Raw genomic sequence first — 21,868 nt, forward strand, 5'->3', positions numbered from 1 at the left:
GTGTGGACAATATTCAGGCTGGGCAGATAAGTGGAAAGTGAATATCGCAATGACCATCTCAAATAAGAGAGAATCTAATTAGCATCCTTTGGTGTTCAATGGCCATCAATGAATCTTCCACGAGCAACATGCTGCAAGTTAGCATTGACCAAAAACTGAACTGGACTAGCCATAAAATTGTTTGAAGATTGGCATCTATGATCATGCAGACTTCAACAGGAGGCAAGATGGATCCTACAGTCTCACTTCTGACTGAAGATGAGTACAAATGCTTCACTCTTATTTTTTGCATTGATGTGCCATGTATCACCATCATTGAGGATGGGCATATTTGTGGAGCTTGCTCCTTCTGTTCATTCTATAATCAACCATCACTATTCACATCAGTGTGTGGAAGGACTGCAGAGTTTAGCTCTGAACCATTGTTGTGGGATTATATTTAATGTTGCTTCCACTGTGTGGCATGTGCTATCACTACGCCACCACCCCTACTTTAACATTGTAAACCGGCAAATAGCTTTTACAGGAGCATTATATAACAAAATATGACTGAACCACATAAATAGATGTCCAAAAGCTTACTCAAAGAGGTAGATTCAATATGATAAACAGCATATTACGGGAGGAATGTGATTTAGAGAAGTAGAGAAATGTCAGTCTTGAATTCTAAAGTTTAAGGCTTCAGTAACTGAAAGCATGGCTAACGGTGGTGAAATAAGAGCTTTGAATCTATTGGTAACACTGCATGAATTAGGGTTACAGCAATAGATGGAGCTGAGGCAGGAGCCAAATCCAATGCTATTACAAAGACAAGAATAGTTGCTCTTTGTGATTATGCAAGTATGTGGTCAGGATTGATCTTTGAGCCAGTTGAGCAATCAAGGATACAAACAGTTTGGCTTAGTCTCAGACTGCGCCAGGGAAGGAGGATAGAGTGTGGAGGGCAAATAAAGTCAGTGGCCTTGGTATTCCCAGTATTTAATTGAACAACGTTTCTGCTTATCCAGTACTGGAAATCATGTGAGCAATCTGATAACTTAATAGCAATGGAGGAATTGGGAAATACGACAGTGAATTGCTGGTGAAAGTCATTGGTGTACAGTTAAGACTAATGCTCTGTTTTTGAATGATCTTGTTGAGCGACAGCATACCAATGAGAAAAAGAGAGAGCTAAGGATAAATTACAAAAGCTAGCCAAGGAGACTTTGAGCTATTCCCCCCCTACCCCTGCAACACACACCCATACACATGCACAAATCTACAAACACAAACATGCAAACATCCCAGCAGGCTGAGTTTTTAGTTGGATGTGCATGTAAAATGGCTAACCTTCTGCTTTAATGCCTTCATCTGGCTATTCCCTAATATGATGGGCAGTTAAACCATCAGTCAGCAGCTCCCCCTCCCCCAACCTTAGGCCTACTAATACTAATAATTAATAGGTAGTTAAGGGACTAATATCTCGTTTGGTACCATAATGCATTGGGTGGAGGAGAGGAGAAGAAAGTGGCTAGCCTACCTTTTCAGTCTCAGGTGAGAAGGCAGGAAGGAAGGAGGGGAGTTTACCTCATTTGAAAATTACTCCGGCGTCTATGTTCTGATCTTCCGGGATGGTACTTCCCACCTCTGGACAGGCAGAAGTTCCACATATGTTAAGGTCACCCCTAAAGTAGTCTTTTAAAAAGTTGATTTTCTTTGTCTTTTCCATTAGGGAAATATTCTCACCCCCAAGCTCCCATAAAATTTACCCAACAGTGCTAGATCAGGAAGAGAAGCCAGTACAAGTGATATCTGGAGAGGTGTACGAGGAAAAGGAGAATATATATCAGGCTGAGGAGAGCTGGATTATCCCTTGAACAGTCACACAGAATGCCATTTTTATATTTGATAAGCACCATACTGTGATAATGGTGGAAACGTAATTGGAGGGATTCAAAAATGGAATTCTGGAAAATAGAGACGTGAATTTGGGAGATAAATAATGGAAAAGAAACGTTCAGGAGATAGGGGGATAATTTTCAAAGATGTAGGACCAAGGATAGTTTTTTGTTTTGAGAAGAGAGATGATGAATGCAGATTTAAAGGAGAGGGACAACATCAGAAGAGCAATTTGGATAAGAGTTCCATTCTAGACCTGATCTTTGCAGATTGCTTTTTGCATGTGGTGTCAAAGCATTGGAAATGTTGTTTGTGTGTGTTTAATATGTAGCAATAGTCAGGGACTCTTTTCATTTGATATTTTTCTCCTCTCCGGTCTCAGAATGCCAAGGTCAATTATGTAACCTCTACTGTCGTTGCCCTGGTTGATATCTGCTAACTGGATAAGGAACTGTGTCTGGTGCAGTGAATGCAGTTATTTTTAACTTGCCGCCAACAGAGTTTAGATCCTGAACAGTTTGATTTTATAAGATTGCAGCATTTACAGTGGCAGACAGCAGGCTAATGCCCAAATAACTAAATATGATGGGTAGGTTTGAATGATCGATAGGAGTTCATTATACAACTGAATAGAGACAGGAAGATGGACTGATAGTGTGGTATAGCTTTTTATAGATATATTTCATGAATATGCAACCATAATATATCCCAAAACAATTGGACTTTTGACATGCATTCATTTTTATATATAAAAATAATGCCCACAAATAGTGTGCACCTGCAGGTTCCCATTTCTAAAGCATTGCATGAACCTGAGTGAATGGTAACAATTATACCATTGTTGTGCCCCTGCTTTCAAATGTGTCAAAGCAAGCCTGGCATTTTGATAATCTTATGTCGTTTTTAAAACAGATGTTATTTTGCCACATGCACTCTGGCGATTTTCTTTGTGATATAGTAAAATGTTAGAAGTTTGCATCTGTAGATGTGTGCTCAGTGTACACATGGTAATCTGTACATATTACTCCAGTGTTTATAGTTACCAATGATTCACATCATAGACAAATGCTCTTGGACTTCCCTAAAGGTGGTGCTAAGAAATTTAGGGGATGGTGGCATTTTGCTTAATGGTATTAGATGGATTTTGTGATGGAAACGGATTAACTTTATTAATGAGTCTGTTATTATTGTCTCAAGCTGTAATTTAACCATGTTTGTGGGTGAGACTATGTGAAAAGGTAGGCCAGACAATTGAATTCTGCTTTACCCCATTCATCTAGTTAAAGTAAGTATGTTCTTGATTATTAGCTAATGTCTTGCCTCTGGGCAAAGATTATTATGGTTGATTTAATATGTGAATTTTTGTTATATATTTCCCTATCATAGAGAACATTAAACTGAAAAAATCGATTCCAATGAAATTAAATTTCTGTTTCATTGTAATTCCCGAAGCACTTTGCTGTACTTTTTTTACTAGCCAACATTGGCACACGTCATTCACCACCTGAAATCAGAAATTAATTGGAAATGTCAGCGTGCATTCAATTTAATGTGTGGTAAATCGTAGATATCACACAGTTGAACTTGTCACAGGTGTTCTAACCATTGGGATTACTATCTGGGAAAACAAATTTGCAAAATATTACACGTTAAAATAAATCAAAGAACTGCAGATCTTGGAAATCTGAAACAGAAACAGAAATTGTTGGAGAAACTCAGCAGAGTCTGGCAGCATCTGTGGAGAGAAAACAAAGTTAATCTTCCAAGAGCAGTGACCATTCTTCAGAACAGTAAAGTTCACCCTTACCTTATCTGTTAATAATTCACTATACTTCATTTGATTAAGTGGTTTTCACTGAATTTTGCAATTACACATTCACAACAGAATGTAAGAGCTGTCAATATAATATGCAGATGTTGGTATGACCCACTTAGGGAGTGTAAATATTCTCTCCTTGTCCCACTTTTCCATTGGCCACCAGAAAGTTTGAATTTGAAAAGGGAGGTGATATTGCCAAAAATATTAGATTATATATGGCTCCATTTGGAAACAAGGCAGCCAAGTTCCTTTACTTAACAAATAAAAAGCTAAGTCATTTTAAAAAGAAGTTTAATATGTACGGCACGGAAAGAGGCCATTTGGCCCATAGTGCATGTGTTGGTCATAGAATCATAGAGATGTACATTGCAGAAATAGAGCCTTCATTCCAACTCGTCCATGCTGACTAGATACCCTAACCTAATCTAGTCCCATTTACCAGCACTTGGCCCATATCTCTCTCATTCCTCCCTGTTCATATATCCATCTAAATGCCTTTTAAATACTGCAACTATACCAGCCTCCAACACCACCTCTGGCAGCTCATTCCATACATGCACCATCATCTGTGTGAAAAAGTTGCCCCTTAGGTCCCTTTTTATATCTTTCCCCTCTCACCCTAAACCTGTGCCCTCTAGTTCTGAACTCCCCCACCCGACGGAATAGACTTAGTCTATTTATCCAATCCATGCCCTCATGATTTTATAAGCCTCTGTAAGGTCACCCCTCAGCCTCTGACGCTCCAGGGAAAACAGCCTCTGCCTATTCAGTCTCTCTCTATAGCTCCAATTCTCCAACCCCGGCAACGTCCTTGTAAATCTTTTCTGAGACCTTGCAAGTTTCACAACATCCTTCTGATAGGAAGGAGACAAGAACTGCATGCAATATTCCAAAAGTGGCCTACCCAATGTCCTATACAGCCACAACATAATCTCCCAACTCCTGTACTCAATGCTCTGACCGATATGGAAGCATACCAAACGCCACCTTCACTATCCAATCTCCCTGTGACTCTACTTTCAAGGAACTATGAACCTGCACTCCAAGGTCTCTTTATTCAGCAACACTCCCTGAGACCTTACCATTAAGTGTATAAGTCCTGCTCTGATTTGCTTTTCCAAAATGCAGCTCCTCACATTTATCTAAATTAATCTCCATCTAAGATTCCTCAGTCCATTGGCCCATCTGATCGAGATCTGTTGTACTCTGAGGTAACTTTCTTCACTGTCCACTACACCTCCAATTTTGGTATCAAACTTACTAACTATACCTCCTATGTTAACATCCAAGTCATTTACATAAATGATGAAAAGTCGTGGATCCAGCACCGCTCCTTGTGGCCTTCACTGGTCACAGGCCTCCAGTCTGAAAAACAACCCTCCACCACCACCCTCTGTCTTCTACGTTTAAGCCAGTTCTGTATTCAAATGGTTAGTTCTCCTTGTATTCCAATCTTGCGATCTAACCTTGCTAATGAGTCAAACGCCTTACTGAAGTCCATATAGATCACGTCCACCATTCTGCCCTCATCAATCCTCTTTTTCACTTCAAAAAACTCAATCAAGTTTGTGAGACATGATTTCCCACGCACAAAGCCATGCTGTCTATCCCTAATCAGTTCTTGCCTTTCCAAATGCCTATAAATCCTGTCACTCAGGATTCCCTCCAACAACGTATCCACCGCTGATGTCAGGCTCTCCGGTCTTCTGTTCCCTCGTCAACAAGGACCTGACTACACTATTTGGATTTTCCAGTTCTTGCCCCATGCCCTACAGGCTTTTGCAATGCCACTGCATATCAAAATGCTGCTTAAATATTGCAAGAGTTTCTGAATCAATAACCCTTTCAGGCAGTAAGTTCCAGTCTTTCACCATCCTCTGGTGAAAACATTTCTCCTCAACTTTCCTCTTGGCCTTCCATCTCTTATCTGATATCTAATATCTCGGCTACAGACTCCACCACCATTGAAAAAAGGTGCCTTTCTATCCATCCTATCTATGACCATTTGGAATCTCAAGCTCTCGCTTTTGCACTATTTCTCCAATATTCTATCCTTTGCTCATTACTCAATGGCATCAGAAAATTATTACCTCCAAAGTCCTGCTTTTTAATTTCCTACCTAACTTCCTTGAGTCTGTTTGCAGGACCTCGTTTATGTTTCTTCCTTTGTCATCTGCCCCAGCATGGACTATGACCTTTTCATCCCTCTCCTTCAGAACACCCTGAAGCTCTTTTATGATGCCCTTGATCCTGGCACCCTGGTAACATACGAATCTGGAGTTACATTTACGGATGTAAAAAGGCCTGTCTCTTCTCCTTACTGATGAATCGCCTACCACTATTGCTCTTTCCCATGCTCCTTCCTCCCCTCCTGAGCAAATGGACTTACACAGAGCCATAGTCTTGGCACTGGCTGACCTGCACAGAGGAACTGTCACTTTCTGTTTGCCATGGTTGATAAATGGTTTTCAAGCAAGATGTACTTGGGAGGTTTCTGCACTACATGCTCAGTCCCTTTTTTCTGTCTGGCAGTTAACACTTCCCTTTCTGTCTGCATGCCCTCAAACTGTGTGGAGAGATCATGTCCTGAATTGAACTTATTCACAAACCTTTTAGCCTCTTGAATGTAGTGTGGTGTCCCTAGCTACTGCACAACTTCCAATATCTGGAGCTCAAGTTGCCCCAGCCAGAGGTACCTACCTATACCTGTTCATCCAGACGGCTAGGTGTGTCTACGATTTCAAACCATGTCCAGGATATCGTTTCATTTTAATCTTAATCCGACTTAAGCATAGACTAAAACATCTTATTTGTGCTTATATCCTGAGTTCCACTCAGGCCCATCACTAGTCCTGCTACTTCTCTGTGATTGTCCTTACCTCAATTGCTCCTCTCACTGATGCTGGCTGCCTGTCACAGCGTCTTCACATTATCCATTCTTTTCAAGAACCTACTCAAGTAAAGATTATTAACAGAAGGTTAATAAATGTGTAATATATATGTGTAAATATATCTAACTGCTCTTCTTGAGGAATTCCATACACAAGCACAATTCACTACAAGCATAAAAGTTCTTAACTCTGTAGAATACTATCTTAAAAGTATTTTGAATGCATAACAGTTAAATTTGGAAAAAAAATAGCTACCGATTTTTCAAATGCTACCCTGCAACTAAAGTCACTTTCTGCTCAAGCTGATAGTAATGTGGTCTATTCCTGGATCAGTTATGACTTTGAGCTTTCTTTCCCTGGAGACAATAGTTGAGATTCAAGATTTTCCATTCAGAACCCTCAACCTATGGTGATGAGGTCATCAAGTGGATCTTCAAACCACAAACTTTGAAAGGAGTTTCAGAGAGAAAAAGGGAGAGGCCGATGTCTTATTTCCATTGTGGTATGTTCTCTTTGATTGTCTGTATTCAAAATCAACGTATTTTACAGCCATAAATCAGGTGATGAGACCATTCTTTGAAAGCAATTCAGCCCGAGTGACTCGAGTGAAGCATCTTTTGTTATTTGCAATTGCAACATCTTTTGCTGTTGTAGCCAATGTCCTTGGCTTGGGAGAGTGTTATTTTCAAAAGATCAATATATATGTTCAGCTGATAATGTAAATTATTATTTCAGTTAACACATATTCATAATAATGTGCATACTAATTGCCAAGTCTTACCCTTTCATCTTGTGGTTGGAAGATCGACACTGCAACATCATTAATATGAGTTAGACAGGTATCCAAATCAATAACTTTTCTCAAGGACCAGAATATTGTTATTGATTTTTTAAAATATTTGTGGCTCCAACAAAGTGGGTGAATTTTGCGAAATCAATGAACATATAAATAGGAGCATGAGTAGGCCATTTAGCTTCTCAAGACTGGTCCGTCATTCATTTAGGTTATAGCAGATCTTCAGCCTCAGTGCTATTCTCCCACGCCAGGTCTTCCTCCACCCTCATCTTCACTGATGCATATTGGTGATTAATGGCTACTTGAGAATGTCATCAATGTGGTCAACTAAGAAACAGGTATTCTAAGCCATTGCCCTGTGTTATACTGTGGGGTTATATGTAACATCTGTACCCTTTATCTTTGGACTCTTCATGTCTATCTCCATACTTTTAAAAAAAATTGTTCAGGGGATGTCAGCACCACTGGCTAGGCCAGTCCCTAATTCCTACTTTGCCTTGAGAAGGTGGTGTGGAATTGCCTTCTTGACCCACTGCGTCCTAGGGATGTCGATATAGGATTTTCACACTGAAGAAGCAGTGTAAAGGTCCAGGCTGGGATAATGAGTGGCTTGGAGGAGATCCTGCAGGTGGTGTGTTCCGATGTATCTGCTGCTTTTTACCTTCCAGGTAGTAGAGCTCACAGCTGTCGAAGCCTTGGTGAGTTATGCTGTGCATCTTGTAGATGATACATACTAGTGCATTGTTAAAAATCACACAACACCAGGTTATAGTCCAACAGGTTTAAGTGGAAGCACACTAGCTTTCGGAGCGACGCTCCTTCATCAGGTGATAGTGGAGGAATCTGTTCATTCTAACAGATGAAAGGCTTAACAGACAATCAATTTTTCAAAGTATGATTTCAGTTACATCACACTCCAAATTTTTTATATAAATTCTGTGTTACGATCGAGCCCTCCACTATCACCTGATGAAGGAGGGTTGCTCCGAAAGCTAGTGTGCTTCCAATTAAACCTGTTGGACTATAACCTGGTGTTGTGTGGTTTTTAACTTTGTACACCCCAGTCCAACACTGGCACCTCCAAATCATGACTACTAGTGCATTGGTAGTAAAGGGAGTGAATGTTAAAGAAGGTTGCTATTGTGCCAGCCACAGGATTACTTTGCTGTGGTTGCTGTTGTGCTTTTTGAGTGTTGTTGAACCTGCAGCTATCTGGGCAAATGCAGAGCATTCCATCATATTCTTGACTTGTACCTTGAAGATAGGAGATAGACACTGGAGAGTAGGTGAGTTCTGTACTGTAGGAGTCAATGCTTCTAACTTGCTCTTATAGCCACAATAGTTATATGGCTGGTCACATTCAGTTTCCGGTCCTCTAGGATATCTACTGTGGGGTTTCAACAATAGTAATGCTATTGACAATCAAGAAACATGGTTAAATTAAACTTTTATTGATGATTTTCATTGCCAAGCTTTTGAGTGATGTGAATGTTACTTTCCACTTATCATCATAAGCCTGGATGTTGTCCAAATCTTGCTGCATTTGGACACAGGCTGCTTAAGTATCTGAGGAGTGTAAATAGTTTTCATAATTGTACAATGATGAGCCATGTGCCCACTTCTGATGGGGAGGGGGAGGGCGGGTGTGAAGGTCAATGACTTAACAATTGAATATTTTTTGTGGTTCAGTACTATTTGCAACCTTGTCCACTGCAGGTTTAAAAATGCATATGAGCTGTCAGTTAATGGACATTCATAAACATGGAACAGCAGTCTTTTCTGCTACTTGTTGCACTTCAATACATCTCATTAATGTTGAGCTAAGGTTGGGAAATGTAAATGGACTGTTCATAGTTGCTTAGAAAGACCAGCTGCAAAAATGTTCATTGCATTTGTAACTTATGTGATCATTCAAATCCTTTCAGTGCAAGGATTCAGTAGAAGAGAAAGGTTTGTTCTTGCAAAATCTAATTGCTTGGTCACTTAAGTAATGGAAACCAGTTTCAGTGCTTCATTCACTGTTGGATCAGCTAGAATTGTTTTAAACACATTTGGATCATGCCATTGATAACTGCAAGAGCTTTGGATGCTTCAGATCTTCACCCTCCATTGTATAGAACATAGACAGCCAATGCTGTTGGCACCAAACATTATTTGTCTATGCCATTAACTATGAGCTGGTATTTTGATGTAGAGTATAATTGTCCTTGTGCAGCCCTAACTAATGAAGCATCAGTAAGTTGTAACTCATTGCAGCTAAATAGTGGAAATAAAATGGAATTCTGGAAATCTGAAGTGAAATAAAGATTGGCTATGCACTATTGCTTGAACATCATGAGATATTTGAATCGTAGGGAAGCAGTGTATGTAGAAATCCTGAAATTTTGGTGATCATGCAAGAACTTTACTCAGAAGAATTCATGTATAAGGCTGAATCTAGCATCCAGAGATATGTACATTAGAAGGAGCAAACTAGGTAACTGATATTTTCTCATTCTATGTTGTTTTGGACAAGGTGAAAAATGGTTTTACGTATTGGAAATGTTGACAAGGTTCAATTTGATTGTTCTTGCAATATAGTTGTGTTATTAGACATGCCCTGGACTGTGAGGAAGAAATTTTCTTAATAATGGACTGCACAGGTTTTATCTAAATACTTCAATAAATATTATCCTTCCCTTTCAACACTGCTAGAAATAATTGACTGTGAGGAAATACTTAGACTGATAAAAATATCAAATGCTTTTCATTTTTGAAAGTTTACTGGCAAGATGTGTACACTCACCTTTGAATGGTAATAGGTTCATTATTTTCTCATTGTTCAGGATTTTGAGATGAACAGTGAACTGAAATCAAACATTGTAAATTTATTAGAGGAAGTGATGCGTGACCATGATCTGCTACCCCAAGAAAGGAAAGCCACAGCCAACATTTTAAGGTGATATCTTTATACTGTGCTCATAATTTGTTATTGCAGGCTATCTTTACCACCTCTTAAAAATTAAATTGTTGGATGACAGAATTTTCTTAGTGTATTATAGGATTTCACTGCTTAAAAAAAATGTTTTTCATTAGAAGTTTGAAATGCCATATCCAGAAGGTAATATTAAATATTAGTTCCTAATTAAGCAAGTTTTGTTCACAATTCCTCACCCAACGCATTATGGACAGGTTAGACAATAGGAAAGTTGCAGTGTAGGTTAACTGGCTTGTTACGAGGACAAGAGTTTATTGTAAAAAGGTAAGAGTGGACAAATTAGAACATTTTTCAGTGAGACAGTAAAGGTTCTAGTAGCAATTTGATAGAGGCATTCATGATTGTGTAAATTTGAGATAAATGATGGCTGGTTAGTTCAGGTTGGTGACAGCATAACAAGTAGATGAAAATGTGTTGCTGGTTAAAGCATAGCAGGTTAGGCAGCATCCAAGGAATAGGAAATTCGACGTTTCAGGTATAAGCCCTTCAGCAGGAATGCCCGAAACGTCGAATTTCCTATTCCTTGGATGCTGCTTAACCTGCTGTGCTTTAACCGGCAACACATTTTCAGCTGTGATCTCCAGCATCTGCAGACCTTATTTTTTACCCTATAACAAGTAGATGCAAATTTAATGTAATTGTAAATGACAAGAGGGGAGGAGTGGGTGAGCGAAGACTCTAAGGCAAGAAAGTTGGCAGCATCCAGTAGAGCAGGTGAGAGAAGGACTCGGAGACTGGAGTTAGCAGCACTTAGAGGAGTGGGTGAAACAAGAACTCCAGGGCAGGCAGTAACCTGCCTGATCATTTTCTAGTGTAGATTGGTGTACAAGGACATCTAGAACCTTTGTATCCACATTTCACAACATACCACCATTTAAATAAAACTCTGCCTCTCTATCTTCCACACTGAAGTGACTTCACATTTCGCTCTGTTGAACTGCATCTGTCATGTGTTTACTCACTTACTATGGGGTGGGACATTGTGGTGGGAGATCTCAGAGGGGATGATGTCGCTGGCATTACCACTGAAGAGAATGAATGTTGAAGATGATTGATGGGTTGCCAATCAAGTGGACTGCTTTGACTTTGGTGTTGTCAAGCTTTGAGTGTTCTTGGACTTGCATTCAGCCAGTCAAGTGAACAGTATTCCATCACACTCATGACTTGTGCCTTGTAGAAAGAGGACAGACTTTGGGAACAAAGCAGGTGAGTAACTTGCTGCAGAACTCCCAGCTTCGGACCTGCTTTTGTAGCTATTGTAGTAATATGGCTGGTCCAATTCAGCTGCTGGTCAACTGTAAAATGTTTAAGGCTAGACTTTAGAATGAATAGGTTTTGTGCACCAGCAATGGATTTTCATTATTTTAGATTGTTGTGTGACTGAGCAAGGTAAATAATGGAGTCTCAAGGTTTTGTTTAGAGACTTCTAGAACTTGTTTTTATTCAGCCTTAAGAGAAACATCCAAAGATTAGAGAGGGAAACTTCTGGGTTTTAGTTTTTTCGTTGAGTGAGACAATTTTCGGAAGCTGTTGGATTAGGAATGGCTCTGTAGAGCAGAGCTCCTGAAAAGAGAGGGATATTTAATTAATTGAGCATGAAGAGTTATTGCTGGTCCCAACAATGGGCTAAAACCCTGAAAAGGTTTCCGAAAGCTGAGTACATTTAAGCAGATGTATAATGGCTCTGGGAAGAAGCTTATCTGTAATTCCAGCCTAAATATTGAAGTTATAAGTGATATTAAGAATATGTCATATTAAATGTATGACATTTGATGGATGGATCACCTTATTTTTAATCCATGAGAACAGGACTTTTCTCCTATTAACTATTAGGAAGACCACAAATTAATCTCCACTAAAAAACTCCATTCCCTTAACCACCAAATCCATCCCTTTCTTTGGCAAATATCAGTATATTGCTTATTTTTACCCCTGTCAGCAGATTCTATACCTGACACAGATGGAAGTGCTGGCTGAAACCCTCAGCCATGCATTGGCTGCCATGGCTGGATAGCTACCCACACTTTAACCTCCATGGCCAGAGAGTGGTGAATCTATGGAATTCATTGCCACAGAAGGCTGTGGAGGCCAGGTCATTGAGTATATTTAAGACTGAGATAGATGGATTCTTCAATATCAAGGGAATCAAGGGCCACGGAGAGAAAGTGGGAGAATGGGGTTTAGAAACGTAACAACCATGATTGAATGGTGGAGCAGACTAGATGGGCTGAATGGCCTAATTTCTGCTCTGATGTCTAAGGTCTTATAAACTTTAAGTCATCCAGAATTCTGCTACTCATGTCCAAACTTTCACTAACTCTTGTTCACCCATTACGTATGTGCTCACTGATTTATATTGGTTTCTAAATAAGCAAAACCTCCATTATGTAATGGTTTTCTTTATTTTCAAATTCTCTCATGGCCTCAACCTTTCCCTTTTTTGTGTCTACTCAGCCTCACAATGCTCGAGATATTTTTACATTTATAATTCCAGCATCTTCAGCATTTCTTGCTGCATAATTGACCTTCATTACATGAAAGTCTTGAAACTCTTGAATTCCTGTTGGATTCCTTTCCACCCCTCTCTCTTTCTTTGTGGTGTTCCTCAAAATCGGCCTCAGTGACTAAATTTGTTGGTCATCTGTCCAAGTATCTCTTCTAATTGCTCACTGTCAAATTTTACTTTAAAATGCTAGTAACTTTAAAAGTTAGTAAGTTTGCAGATGACACCAAAATTGGAGGTGTAGTGGACAGTGAAGAGGGTTACCTCAGATTACAACAGGATCTGGACCAGATGGGCCAATGGGCTGAAAAGTGGCAGATAGTGTATAATTCAGATAAATGCATGGTGCTGCATTTTGGGAAAGCAAACCTTAGCAGGACTTATACACTTAATGGTAAGGTTCTAGGGAGTGTTGCTGAACAAAGAGACTTTGGAGTGCAGGTTCATAGCTCCTTGAAAGTGAAGTCGCAGGTAGATAGGATAGTGAAGAAGGTGTTTGGTATACTTTCCTTTAATGGTCAGAGTATTGAGTACAGGAGTTGGTGGTCATGTTGCAGCTATACAGGACATTGGTTAGACCACTGTTGGAATATTGCGTGCGATTCTGGTCTCCTTCCTATCGGAAAGATGTTGTGAAACTTGAAAGGGTTCAGAAAAGATTTACAAGGATGTTGCCAGGGTTGGAGGATCTGAGCTACAGGAAAGGCTGAATAGGCTGGGGCTGTTTTCCCTGGAGCACAGAGCCTAAGGGGTGACCTTATAGAGGTTTACAAAATTATGAGGGGCATGGATAGGATAAATAGACAAAGTCTTTTCCCTGGGACCGGGGAGTCCAGAACTGGAGGGCATAGGTTTAGGGTGAGAGGGGAAAGATATAAAAGAGACCTAAGGGGCAACATTTTCACTCAGAGGGTGGTATGGGTATGCAATGAGCTGCCAGAGGAAGTGGTGAAGGCTGGTACAATTGCAACATTTAAGAGGCATTTGGATGGGTATATGAAAAGGAAGGGTTTGGAAGGATATGGGCCGGGTGCTGGCAGGTGGGACTAGATTGGGTTGGGATATCTGGTCAGCATGGACGGGTTGGACCGAAAGGTCTGTTTCCGTGCTGTGCATCTCTATGACTCTATGCTCCTGTGAGGCCCCTTGAGATGTTTTGTTCCTCTAAATTGTTCCTGTCCCAAAGGGTACGCAGTATGGTGTAGGCTTTTGGAAGCCTTTTGTTTTCAGAAGTCATGACAGAGATTATCTCATAAAGTACACTGCTACTTCTATGTCAACGCATTAGACTGCAACATGGTAACGTCAGTCAATACAACTAGAACTTAGATAATATTAGAACCGAGTCCCATAGAATGTTTTAACTCTGTGCAAAAATCTGTTTACAGAAATTGCAGCAAAATAGTTTATTTGCATATTCCCCCCAAAAAACTGCAGGTTAATTAATCTATTTTATACAATAATGATTCAAAATGTATTAGCAGTTCAATGATTTGATTTTGTTAAATTCAACTCCATGGTGTATTTCTTTCTAATCTGCATTGAACTCTCTGTCAGTGTGCTTTCACAAGATGAGTTGGATGATCCTCAGCTGCGGATGGAAGTTTTAATACAGATGGTGAGTATGTCAATTCACAGATGAACCCACATGGTGTCCCAATTAATGAACTGGTTCTTGGATTCAATTTAATATCAGAAATAATAAACCAGCCATGCATATCATTAAATAATTAAAAATAAGCTAACTTCTCCATGCCACTTGTTTGAATGCTATTTATTTTTATGAAATTAATTACTTTTTTTTTACATGGCATTCATTTTACAACACTTTTACAAGGAACACACTAGCCAAAGTTACAGTCCTTCAGGTTGACTAATAATACGGCTTTGATACATTTACAGAAAGTTAATTGAAGTTATAATTTTTAAACCGGTTGATATTAATGAAGCAACATATTGAAGATTTTTTTTCACAACAATTTTATGGAGGATAGGTTATCCACTGAATTAGGTACCAGCCTTTCACAGTAAGACTTAGGTCAGAATTTTTCTGGTCTGACGAGGGGTCTCACCCATCAGTCAGGGAATCAATGGGGAAACCCTGTCAGTTTTAACAGGGAGACCCTGCCAGAATCAAATGCCCTTCAGGTACTTAAGAGGCCATCATGAAGCCTTTCCACAATTGCGAACTCCAGTTGTGCAAGTTCAGAGGCCAGCACTATCATTGGCAGAATCATCGCATCATGGAGTGGAAGATGCATTGCTGGGGGAAAGACGGTGGAAAGGAGTGGACTTAAGTTTTTGAGGCACGTGCAGAGTCATCGTTTTTAGCAATAACTTTGCTTGATGCCAGGTTCCTTGAGGATGAGGGTACCTGGCCTTTACCAATCTCCCATTCTTCCTCCATCTGACCACACCCAAAACTGCTGACAAATTCAACAGGATCTGCTGAGCTGAGCTGCCTTTGAGAAGTGCAGGAAAACTAGGTTAAATTGAGCATGTCAACTGACTCATGAATTAATCTAATTGACATTCCTCCAATGGTGGTGGTGATTCCTGTCAGGCCCTTTGGCGGTTTAAACGGTGGGGGAGTTTTGTCCTTTCCCCCGGGAGATGGATGCACGGCTTCTCCCACAATATTGCAACCAGCCATCTGTTCTCAGACATCACAAGTTGCCTTGGCACCAGCTCTAGATAAAAATGTTGACCAGACCCATAGCATGTACATTTTTTCCATCTGTTGCCTGTAAAGTTATGGTAGACCTAATTTAATTCCTAAATAGCATGGCCTTATACCAATCCCCTGATTACCTACACCGTTGATTGTCAGCACTCGATTAACAATTAACAATTGAACTTTACTGGATCTTGAACCATTTATGTGTTATTAGTGCACTGCCGGAAGGGAAAGATTGGCACTCTCCCTTTCACACTGATTGTTTCCAGGATCTCTGAGTTCTTCCTGCCTTATTCAACATTGATGCATCTAGACCACATCAATCCGTAACTCAGGTCTTCATTGGCTCTGCCAGTATTTTGATAAATCTAACAACAATCCAAAATTGTGAGGAAGAATTTCCTAATTACAAAATAACAACTTTAGTCATAAGCATACATTCTTTTTAGCCTCTTATTTTCTTAGAAAGTTTTGTGTTTCTTCATTTCAAGTAAAACCACAACATTATTCAATAGAAGTAAACTAAATAAACACTCAGGTTTTCAAAGGTTACTACTGAGCAAAAAGCTGCAGAATGAAAGATATTCTTATTGCTATTTCTTACTATACTCTCAGAAGAAAAGCTACAATAATCATTTGTGAGTATTTCATGAATTATGTTTCTGGATATTTTTATATGTACTAATTTTATTAGCACAATTTCTATTAAATATTCCCATGGAGCAAAACCTCAAAATCAAAAGTCCTGTAATTTAACCCAGATGATGCCCCATTTCCTTTGTTGTACTAATCAGCCTCATAATATGATTCTTTACAGACAGATGGCCCCAGGATGGAAACCTTTGAGACACTGTCAGTCATGGAAATAGCAGAGCAGTTAACGCTCCTTGATCATATTGTTTTCAGAAGCATACCATATGAGTGAGTTTGAATGTGTCTTGGAAAAAGTATTTTTTGGGGTTAACATTCTGGGTGCAAACTTTCTGACATATGCTGACAACTTTGAAATAGAATATAAATTGATTCTCACTACACGAGAAGGAATAGCTGATCTAAAAATGTTTTCAGGGATTTCCCTCCCTTTTGGTAAATCACTTAAAACTTTATGAAATGTTGGGGGTCAGTGACCCTAGTGAAAGTCTCTAGACACTGCATTTTATCTGGGAATTCTCATTCTAATAGGAATGTGAGGAAGGGGCTAGATCTTATGACCATTTCCAACTAAGCTAACATTTTGAGTCAATTTTCAGCATAAATGTGTTCGGGTTTTTTTTAAAGTTACCTTTTCCTTTGTACAGGAGATGATATGTTGGTAGTAATTACCATTTGAATGCTATAATACTCTCTGACTGCTGATAAAGTGTAATATCTTTACACCTTTGCACACTGACAAAGTCCCTTCTTCACCTAATTGTGAAAAGGTTGATCCAGTTTGTTAGGGATCATATCTATCTAATGAACACATAGTATTGTTTAGAAAACCCCTTATGGGCCTTTATATTACTAGTCATCTGAACTGAAAAGGGAACGTGCCCTCCAAGAGTTGACTACTTAGCAGCTATTTAAGCAGCATTAATTGATTAAGTTTGAAACATCTGCGAAGTCCTGCCTCAGAGAGCTGTTGACCAATCTCATTGAGACTGTTGGGACTCTGCTCAGTTCCGTTGAAGAAGAGGTTATGGAATCCAAACCAACAGAGAAGTTCAGGATAGCAATGGGAGCTGCTGACAGACCTCAACAAAGGAGGTGAGGGCTGTTAGGTTAAGTGGGCGTAATGACAAATGGGCATTTTGCAGTGAAAGCTGCTGGGTTGTATACTTTTGCCCGAGACTTCCCCTGCTGCAGGTAAAGTAGCTGTGGAGGCAGGATGAGGCCCTTGAATGGGCTACTTCAGTGTCTTAATAGACCCAAGGATGAGGGATATCTTTCCCACCTACCAGAAAATAGAAGACAATGCAGGGCTGGGTGGGGAGGCCACACAGTATTTCACAAGAATGTATCACAGCCTTCAATACATTGGCAGGGGAGCCATGGATTATAGCCCTGAAATACAGCAAGAGAATCTCAGTAATTTGAAAACTTTCTTCCAGGGAGTTTCTTGGTCAGGGGTGGATGAAAGTTGATAAAACTGAACGAACACCATACATCATGAAGACTAGTCAGCATTTTAATGATGTAAGTATCGATACATATCCATAAAGCAACCAGCAAAAAATACAAATGTTGAATGTGCATCTCCATAGCTGTTTGTCTGTCACATAAGGTTAATAACATTGCAATGCATTATTATTTTTTCCACTGGTATTTTGACTAATAGAATAGAAACATTCTACAGTTATTACAGATTGTCCTGAAGTACAATTCTGCTGTTGATGGCCCAGAGTGCCTCATGGATGCCCAGTCTTGAGTTGCTAAATAGGTAGATTGTTGATCAGTAGATGAATGGGGCAAGGGCAGGACAGTGGGTGTGAGGAATGTCGGATCAGCCATAATACTACTGAATGGCCAAGAAGGCTCAAGGGACCTATTGGCGTATACCTGTTCCTATTTCTTATGGTTAAATGGTCTGTCTGTTCGGAGTCTTTCCCATTTAGCAACACGATAGCAGTTCTTCTGAAAGTGAAAGTGTGACTTAGCCTTCACAAGGACTGTGAGGTGGCCACTCTCACTGACATTGTCATGGGCTGATATATCTGTGGCAGACAGATTGATGAGGATGAGGTCAAATATGTTTTGCCCTCTTGTTGGTTTCCTCATCACCTGCTACAGACCCAGTTTAACAGGTCTTAAAGACTTTACCAGCTCAACAGTAGTGCTGCTGCCAAACCACATTGTTGGTGATGAACATTGAAGATGCCCATCCAGAGTACGTTCTGCACACTTGACCCCCTCCCTCACTGTTTCCTCCAAGTGGGGTTCAACATGGAGGAATACTGATTTGTTGGTCGAAGGAGGGTAGTACATGGTAATCATCAGGAGATTTCCTTTCCCACGTTTGACTTGATGCAACAAGGCTTCATGAGGTCTGGAGTCAATGTTGAGGACTCCAAGTGCAACACCCTCTTGACTGTATAACATTGTGCTGCCACTCCTCTGTCACCAGTGGGATATGACATACCCAGGGTTGGGTACTAGCCCCAAGATGTTAGCAAGAAGATTTTGCAAGGTTGACTAGGCTATGTTTGCCTTTGTCATTTCCAATGCCATAGTTGATGCCGATTTCATTCATGTTTTCCCTTTCTAGCAGTTGATAGCTTGCTAGGCCATTTTAGAGGGCAGTTAAGAGTCAACCACATTGCTGTGTGTCTGGAGTCACATGCATGCCAGACCAGTTAAAGATGACAGTTTCCTTCCCTGAAGAACATTAGTGAGCCTGAAGAGTTTTTACAGCAATCGGCAATGACCATGGTTAGACTTTTAATTCCAGATATGTTAAACCGAATTGAAATTCTACCATCTGCTTTGGTAGAATATTATCTGTGTCTCTGAATTACTTATTCAGGCCATCACCTCCTTAAGTTTTCCAAGTATTCATCATCAGTTTTTACTTTATCAACAGAATCACATGGTAAGTTCAGGTGATGAAAGAAACCTTTGGAAACACATACGGCTAAATTTTATAATCAGTGGCAATAATCCCAAATCAGACATAAATGGGTGACATGAGTTTGTCTATTTTATTAGCTCCCCGGGTGTCTGCCACTGTGCTGATCTCTGCAATACGATTTACATAGCGATATCCAGCTGAATGCCTCACTGGTAGAAGTGGGCACTGCTGAAGTAGGCAGGCGTGCACGAGACTGCCTCATTGTGGAAGGAGGTCCCTCAGCTGCTTTCATTGAAACTTTAAATGGAAGAGGTCCAAAGCCAGTGAAAGCAGCAGGTTGAAGTAGGAACCTCTTCACAGAACTATTAATGGACAGGGTTATGACTTTTCATCTGTGCACTGCAGTTTTGGAGAATGGAATCAGTATTCTGATGACGCACAGGCCTGCTACTGGGAGGACATCTTAATTAAGCTGCAAGGCTTCCAGACATGGCATGGAGCTGGGACCTGTTTAGATATTGGTTAAAAAATAGTGCTGGCAGAACATTATCCGTAGGGGGGCATTCAGAAATGGAAACTTCTGGTTTTCTTAAATATGCTGAATACGTATAATTCAGGGATAATTTGTCTGCAGTCTTGGCACTTTTTGTGTTATTTTGCTTATCTCCAGGTGTGTTGCTTTCAGTTAATATTTTATCACAGAAACTGTAAGGAGTGTATTACATTAATATTATAATTACTGAAATAAAGAAAAAATTGAATGCTGCAATAATGCAATCAATGTTAACATCCATTGGTTTGGTGACCTTTCACTGCTGTAGCTGACTATGCTGAAGAGTAAAAAATGAGGTCTGCAGATGCTGGAGATCACAGCTGCAAATGTGTTGCTGGTCAAAGCACAGCAGGCCAGGCAGCATCTCAGGAATAGAGAATTCGACGTTTCGAGCATAAGCCCTTCATCAGGACTATGCTGAAGGACATCATCTATTTTCCTTCCTTTATTTTGTCAAAGCTGCAAATCAGTTGTTCTGTGCACTTATTCCCTCCTGACATTAACACTGTATAGGAATGGGAACTCAACATGTCTTCTTTCTTTCAAACTCATTCTTTTCTCACCTCCTCCTCTACACTCAGCTCCGAAAACCTTTCCTGATCCAGTGCTTAGTTTCACCCAAGATTGATTTATTGTCTTGTGTGCTTCTGTTTTTACTCTTTTTTTTTAAAGATATTTTTATTAGAAATTTAATATTTTGACAGATTTACAAAAATAAACAGAACTTTCAAGCACAAACATTAATATAAAAATAGATCTTAAATATATAATCATCAAAATTCAAAGGAATGATACTAAAGAAGAAAGAAAAACAATGAAACTCAGTTAACTACTAATCTAATCCACAATTATCCAGAGTGTATAGTTGAGTCACTTACATCCTTCAAACAAGAGAAAATGTTCTCTAATACACTCATAACAGTATAATAAAAAGGAAACTATTTCCAAACAATAAGAACAAAAAAAACCATGTTTGAATGGAGATCCTCCCCCTTGTTCTCAGGGGGCCTTACTTCCTTTCTAAAGGTCCACCATATCCTCTCCCAAACAGTGTCCCACCCTTGACCCGGGCGCTCCTTAATAGGATTTAGATATAATACCGAGCTAGAGTTAACAGTGAGCGCCCCACCCCCACCCCTCCCCACCCATACCTGAGTATATCTGATAGCATCAATGCCACGTACAAACACACATAACTATAAAATTACAACTCCAACAAATTACAGTTAAGTATAATAACATAAAATAGCAAGGGAAGACAACCCTGCTCCCAGAAGCAAAAGTAAAGTAGAGTAAAGTATCCATTTCTCCCCACGGAGTGTGGAAGAGGCAAGCCAACATAAATTGTCTCTTACGATTTATTTAAACGAGTCTAAAAGTTCCTTAGCCTCTTCTGGTGATCTAAAATTATACTCGGATCCTTCGTGGTTAAAGCATAACGTCGCTGGGTAGCGTAAGGTGTATTGAATATTTAAGTTCCTTAGACATTTCTTCACCTCATCAACTGCCTTCCTCCTTCGTGCCAAAGCCGGGGAGAAGTCCTGAAATAACATAATCTTGGATCCTTCATGAATCATAGCTTTAGGATCCTTTCCAAGCTTTCTGGAGGCGTCCAGGAGTATCTGCCTCTTCCTATAACTCTGCAGCCGGAACAGGACCGGGCGTGGGCGCTGGTTTGGGCCAGATCCGCGTACTGCGACCCGGTAGGCCCACTCCACCCGTACCCGGTCAGTTTCAGCCCCCAGGTTTAAAAGCTGGGGCAACCATCGCTCCAGAAATACTGCTAACTGTCCCTTCTCTTCTTGTTCAGGGAGGCCCAGAAGACGGATATTCTTTCTCCGATTTCTATTATCCAGGTCATCCATGTAGATTTCAAAGGCCCGGACTCTCTGCTCCAGAGCTCGCACCTGTTCTGCAGCTGTTTGTGCTGCAGCCTCGGAGGTCGTGGCCTTTAGCTCCGCCCCCTTCACTCGGCCCTGTAATTCCTCGAGAGCCCGGCTGTGCTTTTGTAACTTTTCTTCGAATGAGTTCCATCTCTGTCTGGATTCTACAATGAAATTGACGAGTGTCGTTTCCAGCCTGGCAATCATCTCTTCAAGGCCTGTTTTTACATCAGCTGCAGCCAGAGGAGGAGAGGAGGGTGGGGGAGGGGTCTTTGTTTTCTGAGAGCTGCGGGATCCCTTTGGTTTACTCATTATCCACTTAATATTAAACTGCTTAAATATAA

General features: G+C 40.2%; 1 protein-coding gene across 1 annotated transcript in view; it reads left to right on the forward strand.

The window, feature by feature from the left end:
* rasgrf2b (Ras protein-specific guanine nucleotide-releasing factor 2b) overlaps window positions 1-21,868 on the forward strand; it is a 241,943-nt gene that overhangs the window by 198,309 nt on the left and 21,766 nt on the right. Inside the window, exons 18-21 of the mRNA XM_060844008.1 lie at window positions 10,210-10,322; window positions 14,422-14,482; window positions 16,359-16,462; window positions 17,632-17,716. Of these exons, the coding sequence (XP_060699991.1) occupies window positions 10,210-10,322; window positions 14,422-14,482; window positions 16,359-16,462; window positions 17,632-17,716 (363 nt within the window). The remainder of the gene's footprint in view (window positions 1-10,209; window positions 10,323-14,421; window positions 14,483-16,358; window positions 16,463-17,631; window positions 17,717-21,868) is intronic.

This window comes from Hemiscyllium ocellatum, chromosome 2 (assembly GCF_020745735.1).
Source record: "Hemiscyllium ocellatum isolate sHemOce1 chromosome 2, sHemOce1.pat.X.cur, whole genome shotgun sequence".
NCBI classification, from domain to species: domain Eukaryota; kingdom Metazoa; phylum Chordata; class Chondrichthyes; order Orectolobiformes; family Hemiscylliidae; genus Hemiscyllium; species Hemiscyllium ocellatum.